The 7,500-nt window shown below is 58.3% G+C and overlaps 1 protein-coding gene across 1 annotated transcript in view; it reads left to right on the top strand.

The window, feature by feature from the left end:
• LOC144609301 (ephrin type-B receptor 3-like) overlaps window positions 1-6,127 on the top strand; it is a 7,745-nt gene extending 1,618 nt beyond the window's left edge. Inside the window, exons 2-4 of the mRNA XM_078427732.1 lie at window positions 1,675-2,341; window positions 4,709-4,966; window positions 6,087-6,127. Of these exons, the coding sequence (XP_078283858.1) occupies window positions 1,675-2,341; window positions 4,709-4,966; window positions 6,087-6,127 (966 nt within the window). The remainder of the gene's footprint in view (window positions 1-1,674; window positions 2,342-4,708; window positions 4,967-6,086) is intronic.
• Window positions 6,128-7,500: the final 1,373 nt, after the last annotated feature.

The following is a 7,500-nucleotide window of genomic DNA, read 5'->3' as shown; positions in this document are numbered from 1 at the left end:
TGATCATGGCTGATCATCCAGCTCAGTATCCCGTACCTGCCTTCTCTCCATACCCCCTGATCCCTTTAGCCACAAGGGCCACATCTAACTCCCTCTTAAATATAGCCAATGAACTGGCCTCAACTACCTTCTGTGGCAGAGAATTCTGTGTGAAGAAATGTTTTCTCATCTCGGTCCTAAAAGACTTCCCCCTTATCCTTAAGCTGTGACCCCTGGTTCTGGACTTCCCCAACATCGGGAACAATCTTCCCGCATCTAGCCTGTCCAACCCCTTAAGAATTTTATACATTTCTATAAGATCCCCCCTCCGTCTTCTAAATTCCAGCGAGTACAAGCCCAGTCTATCCAGTCTTTCCTCATATGAAAGTCCCGCCATCCCAGGGATCAATCTGGTGAACCTTCTCTGTACTCCCTCTAAGGCAAGAACGTCTTTCCTCAGGTTAGGAGACCAAAACTGCTCACAATACTCCAGGTGCGGTCTCACCAAGGCCCTGTACAACTGCAGCAGAACCTCCCGGCTCCTAAACTCAAATTCAGATATTCATCTGCCTTCCTGTTCTTGCCACCAAAGTGGACAACCTCACACTTATCCACATTGAACTGCATCTGCCATGCATCCGCCCGCCCGCCCACTACACACAACCTGTCCAAGTCCAATTTGGAGAAGTCAATGTTGATACCACTTAGGGGTTGCCAACTTTCTCACTCCCAAATAAGGGACAAAGGGCGACGTCACCGCCCCGCGCCCCACGTGCCCTCACCCAGCCAGCGGCCACGTGCTCCCGCTCCACCAATGGCGGCCGCCCGGGCTGGGAGGCGGGTTGCTAGGCAACGTCTGTTAGGCAGCGCCCAGGCCTCCAGGCCTACACTGTCCGGGCCTACAGTGTCTGGGCCTACAGCTTCCGGGCCTACAGCGTTCGGGCCTACAGCGTCCGGGCCAGCACTGTCCGGGCCTACAGTGTCCGGGCCTACAGCGTCCGGGCCTACAGTGTCCGGGTCTAAAGTGTCCGGGCCTACAGCAGCCCCTGGACCTACACTGTCTGGGCCTACAGCGCCCCCTGGGCCTACAGTGTCTGGGCCTACAGCTTCCGGGCCTACAGCGTCCGGGCCTACAGCGTCCGGGCCAGCACTGTCCGGGCCTAGGGCCTACAGTGTCCGGGTCTAAAGTGTCCGGGCCTACAGCATCCCCTGGGCCTACAGCGTCCTGGCCTACAGCGCCCCCTGGGCCTACAGTGTCCTGGCCTACAGCGCCCCCTGGGCCTACAGCGTCCTGGCCTACAGCGCCCCCTGGGCCTACAGTGTTCTGGCCTACAGCGCCCCCTGGGCCTACAGTGTCCTGGCCTACAGCGCCCCCTGGGCCTACAGCGTCCTGGCCTACAGCGCCCCCTGGGCCTACAGCGCCCCCCCGAGCCTAATACGGGACAAGGGCGGTCCCATACGGGACAAACCAATTTAGCCCAACATACGTGATGTCCCGGCTAGTGCGGGCGGGTTGCCAACGCCAGCTGAGGTACTCTGTGAACGCTGGTGTCTGTGAACGCTGTTGTCTGTGAACGCTGGTGTCTGTGAACGCTGGTGTCTGTGAACGCTGGTGCCTGTGAACGCTGGTGTCTGTGAACGCTGGTGTCTGTGAACGCTGGTGTCTGTGAACGCTGGTGTCTGTGTCTCCTGCAGTGGGAGGAGGCGGTGGCAGTGGACAAGAACTTCAACACCATGCGAACTCACCGGGTGTGTAACGTGGAGTTACCCAACCAGGACAACTGGCTGAGGAGTGGCTTCATCCTGCGCCGGGAGGCCCGCCTGCTGTACGTGGACCTCCGCTTCACCATGAGGGACTGCGGATCTTTCCGGAGCCAGTGCAGGGAGACCTTCTCCGTCTACCACCGGGAGTCGGACTCTGAGGGGGACGTGGAGGCACCGGGTGTCTCTGGGCTGAGGGGGGCCTACACCAAGGCCGCGGAGGTGGCGGCGGAGCTGGTCTTCACGCTGGGGGCGAGCGGCGGGGTGAACAGGGCGACCGTGAGGGTCGGGCCGCTCTCCAGGGCCGGCCTCCGGCTGGCCTTCCGCGACCGCGGGGCCTGCGCCAACCTGCTGTCTGTGCGGGCCTACTACCGGAGCTGCCCGCCCGCCGTGCTGGGCCTGGCCCGCTTCCCCACCACCGCCGCCGGCCCGGACCCCGCCTCACCGCTGCCCGTCGCAGGCTCCTGCGTGGAGGGGGCCGAGGAGGCCGCCGGGCCACCCACGATGCACTGCGGCGCCAAGGGCAACTGGATGGCGCCCGCCGGGGCCTGCCGCTGTAGGCCCGGTTACCGGGGCAACCGGGAGCTCACAGCCTGCACAGGTAACCGGGGCCTCGACTCACATTCATCTCCCCCTCCCTCTTCCCTCTCCCTCCCTCCCCTTCCTCCCTCCCCCTTCCCTCACCTCTCCCCCCCCTTCCTTCCCCTTTCTCCCCCTTCCCTCCTTCCCCTCTCCCCCCTTCTTTCCCCTCTCCCCCCTTTCCTTCCCCTCTCCCCCCTTCCCTCCCCTCTCCCCCCTTCTTTCCCCTCTCCCCCTTTCCCTCCCCTCTCCCCCTTCCTTCCCCTCTCCCCTCCTTCCTTCCCCTTTCCCCTCTCCCCCCTTCCCTCCCCTCTCCCCCTTCATTCCCCTCTCCCCCTTCCTTCCCCCCTCCCCCTTTCCCTCCCCTCTCCCCCTTTCTTCCCCTCTCCCCTCCTTCCTTCCCCTTTCCCCTCTCCCCCCTTCCCTCCCCTCTCCCCCTTCCTTCCCCTCTCCCCCTTTCCCTCCCCTCTCCCCCTTCCTTCCCCTCTCCCCTCCTTCCTTCCCCTTTCCCCTCTCCCCCCTTCCCTCCCCTCTCCCCCTTCATTCCCCTCTCCCCCTTCCCTCCCCTCTCCCCCCTTCTTTCCCCTCCTCCCCCTTCCTTCCCCTCTCCCCCCTTCCTTCTCTCCTCCCCTCCGCTACACCCTTCCCCTCATCCCTCAGCCTCTCCTCCACCACCATTTCCCTCATCATCAACACACACAGTCATCCAGTGTGGAAACAGGCCATTCCATCCCCCCCCCCCAATTCCCAAGACGGTCTAGACCCATTGCCTCTCGTTCCAAGCGGGCAGTGATTCAGGGATAACATCCAGCCATTGGGAAAACCCAAGGCCTCCTGTCTCCAGGGTAGAGAAGGCCCCAAGGCCTTCGAGTCACAGAGTCACCCAGCGTGGAAACAGGCCCTTCGGCCCAACTTGCCCACGCTGGCCAACATGTCCCATCTACACTAGTCTCACCAGCCCGCGTTTGGCCCACGTCCCTCCAAACCTGTCCTATCCATGTTTCTTAAACGTTGGGATAGTCCCAGCCTCAACTACCTCCTCCGGCAGCTCGTTCCATACACCCACCACCCTTTACGTGTAAACGTTACCCCTCAGATTCCTACTAAATCTCTCCCCCCCCCTCACCTTAAACCCATGTCCTCCATTCTCCTCCTCAGACACTGTGTGTCTACCCGATCTATTCCTCTCGTGATTTTTTAATAAGATCTTCATAACGGGAGAGAAACATATCCTCTCTGGCCACTGGGAACAGAAGTGATCGGAGCAGAATTAGGCCATTCGGCCCATCGAGTCTATCCCGCCATTCAATCACGGCCGATCTACCACTCCCTCCCAACACCATTCTCCTGCCTTCTCCCCATCACCCCTGACACCCGCAATGATCAAGAATCCATATCTATCTCCACCATAAATACATCCACTGACCAGGTCAGAAACCCACTTACATAGAAACATAGAACATAGGTGGAGGAGGAGGCCATTTGGCCCTTCGAGCCAGCACCGCCGTTCATCTTATTGAAACATACAAGACTATTAAGGGGTTGGACACGCTAGAGGCAGGAAACATGTTCCAGATGTTGGGGGAGTCCAGAACCAGGGGCCACACACAGTTTAAGAATAAGGGGTCGGCCATTTAGAACGGAAACGAGGAAAAACCTTTTCACCCAGAGAGTTGTGAATCTGTGGAACTCTCTGCCTCAGAGGGCAGTGGAGGCCAATTCTCTGGATGCTTTCAAGAGAGAGCTAGACAGAGCTCTTAAGGATAGCGGAGTCAGGGGGTACGGGGAGAGGGCAGGAACGGGGTACTGATTGAGAATGATCAGCCATGATCACATTGAATGGCGGTGCGTACAGGCTCGAAGGGCCGAATGGCCTCCTCCTGCACCTATTGTCTATTGTCTATTGTGATCGCGGCTGACCATCCACAATCAGTAACCCGTGCCTGCCTTCTCCCCGTACCCCTTGATTCCACTAGCCCCTAGAGCTCTATCTAACTCTCTCTTAAACCCATCCAGTGATTTGGCCTCCACTGCCCTCTGTGGCAGAGAATTCCACAAATTCACAACTCTCTGGGTGGAAAAGTTCCTTCTCACCTCAGTTTTAAATGGCCTCCCCTTTATTCTTAGACAGTGTGTGTGTGGCCCCTGGTTCTGGACTCCCCCCAACATTGGGAACATGTTTCCTGCATCTAGCTTGTCCAGTCCTTTTATAATTCTCTATTAGATCCCCTCTCGTCCTTCTAAACTCCGGGTGATTTTTTGTTTGTTGTGGTTTAATTCGTACTGGAAATATTAATGTAAATAATCGATTCAATAATTTTATATCGAGTTGACACCGATTATTAAATTGCCCCCTCCCCCACCAAAACGTTCTCTTGTCCCCCCACAGAGATTGGAGGCCAAGCCAACCTTTCCAACGCCACCTCAGGAGATGGGCCGTCCCAGAATTCCACGGGCCAAGCCTGCGGCCTACTGGAAGAGCAGAAGGCCTGCTGTTGGCCAATGGGCAGATGTTGGAGGAGCAGGCCGAGACTCTGGGGAAGATGGCGGCGGCGGTGGCCAGAATCAACGCCGCCCTCGACGCCATCTTGCGCAGGTTCCCCGGTCTGCTGGAAGAGGCGCCCGAGGGTGAACCAGGCGGGGGAATGTGAGGGGAGGGGGGGGGGGGGAGGAAAATGGGAGAGGGACTGCCGCCATTCAGGGAGGAAGAGAAAAAAATGAACTGCCGGAGGAACTGGTGGAAAACGAGGAACTGCAGGCTCTCTTTAAATATTAAAAAAAGAGAGATATGGTGGGTCGGAGGATCAGCGGGGGAGAGACCCGGGTTGGATCGGGGTGCTGTCCGTACCGGAGTTTGCACGCTCTCCCCGTTAGGATTTCCCCGGGTTTCCTACCACATTCCAAAGACGTGCGAGCTTGCGGGTTAATTGGCTGCGGTAAACATTGTGTGTGTGTGTGTGTGTGTGTGGGATAGTGTTAGTGCGCGGGGATCGCTGGTCGGCGCGGACCCGGTGGGGCCGAAGGGCCTGTTTCCGCGCGCTGTGTGTGTGTGTCTGTGCGTGCGTTTGTGTGTTTGCCTTCGTCCGTGTGCGTTTGTGCGTGCGTGCGTGCGTGCGGAGTTTGTACGTTCTCCACCGTGACCCGGGTGGGTTTCCTCCGGGAGCCCCGGTTTCCTCCCAAAGACGTCCGGTGGTTTGTTTTGGTGGTGGGGGGTGGGGGGGGGGCTCTGTGAGTTCGCCCCCTGGCGTGTCGGGAGTTGGGACCTGTACCCCCCCCACGCCCCCCCCCCCCCCCCACCACTCCTCCACGATTAAATCCGAAGGGACGATCAAGTGGATATATCAATGAAATGAACTTAGTAGCGTAAGTATTAAAATATTATGCTTTATCCATTAAAAATGTTCACTGAAGGACCGTGTTACATTGACATAGAACGAGGCGAGAATGATACACAGGGTGGGGGGTGGAAGGGAGGGGGGGGGGGAGGTCAGAAGTGAGGGGGGGGGGCTCTGGACAGTGGGAGGCCCAGATCTGGGGGGGGGGGAAGGGTGAAATTGTTGTCAGATTACAATGGGAGGGGGGGGTTTCTTGTGGTGTGTGGGGGGGAGGGTCAAATGGTTGTCAGATTACAATGGGAGGGGGGGGTTTCTTGTGGTGTGTGGGGGGGGGGCAGATTTGGGTGGGGAGGGGACAGGAAAGGGGCAACACTAAGGGTCTCCCGGCAACGCTAAGAGTGTAGGCCTCAAAGCCTCTTGTTCTCCTGGCAGTGTTGGGGGGGGGGGCCACACAGGGGCGGGGCGGCGGGTAGAGCCGCTGCCTCACGGCGCCGGAGACCCGGGTTCGATCCCGACCACGGGCGCCGTCCGCGCGGAGTTTGCACGCTCTCCCCGTGACCCGCGTGGGGTTTTCTCCGAGATCTTCGGTTTCCTCCCACACTCCAAAGACGTGCGGGTTTGTAGGTTAATTGGCTTCGGTAAAGATTGTAAATCGTCCCTAGTGTGTGTGTGTGTGTGTAGGATAGTGTTAGTGTGCGGGGATCGCTGGTCGGCGCGGACCCGATGGGCCGAAGGGCCTGTTTCCGCGGTGAATTTCTATCTCCAAAATCCCTCATTCCCAAGGCGGCCTAGGCCTCTTTGCCTCAGGTTCTTGCGGGCGGAAGGGGGGGGGTCAGGGATAATGTGCAGGCATCAGGAAACCCAAGGCCTCCTGTCTGCAGGGCGAAAGAGGGCCCAAGACCTCTTCTTCACCAGGAGTTGGGGCCCCAAGGCCTTAGAATCATGGAGTCACCCAGTGGGGAAACAGGCCCTTCGGCCCAACTTGCCCACGCCGGCCAACATGCTCCATCTACACTAGTCCCCCCTGCCCGCGCGCGTTTGGCCCATATCCCTCTAAACCTGTCCTGTCCATGTACCTGTCGAGCTGTTTCTTAAACGTTGGGATAGTCCCAGCCTCAACTACCTCCTCCGGCAGCTCGTTCCATACACCCACCACCCTCTGTGTGGAAAAAGTTACCCCTCAGATTCCGATTAAATTCCCCCCCCCCCCCTCACCTTAAACCCCATGTCCTTGGGTTCTCGATTCCCTTACTCTGGGCAAGAGAGGGCGCGTGTTTGCAGGGGAGAGGGGCCAGTGTCTCTTGTCTCTTGTTTACAGGGAGTTGGGGCCCCAGTGCCTTGTCATGTTGGGCCCCAACGCCAATGGCATGTTGGCCTTCATAACAAGAGGAGTTGAGTATAGGAGCAAAGAGGTCCTTCTGCAGTTGTACAGGGCCCTAGTGAGACCGCACCTGGAGTACTGTGTGCAGTTGTACAGGGCCCTAGTGAGACCGCACCTGGAGTACTGTGTGCAGTTGTACAGGGCCCTAGTGAGACCGCACCTGGAGTACTGTGTGCAGTTGTACAGGGCCCTAGTGAGACCGCACCTGGAGTACTGTGTGCAGTTTTGGTCTCCAAATTTGAGGAAGGATATTCTTGCTATTGAGGGCGTGCAGCGTAGGTTTACTAGGTTAATTCCCGGAATGGCGGGACTGTCGTACGTTGAAAGACTGGAGCGACTAGGCTTGTATACACTGGAATTTAGAAGGATGAGAGGGGATCTTATCGAAACGTATAAGATTATTAAGGGGTTGGACACGTTAGAGGCAGGAAAACATGTTCCCAATGTTGGGGGAGTCCAGAACCA

Source organism: Rhinoraja longicauda, chromosome 34 (genome assembly GCF_053455715.1).
Source record: "Rhinoraja longicauda isolate Sanriku21f chromosome 34, sRhiLon1.1, whole genome shotgun sequence".
In the NCBI taxonomy this organism is placed as follows: Eukaryota; Metazoa; Chordata; class Chondrichthyes; order Rajiformes; family Arhynchobatidae; genus Rhinoraja; species Rhinoraja longicauda.
Note: the sequence above shows the minus strand (reverse complement) of the source record. Positions and strands in the feature narration are given on the sequence as shown.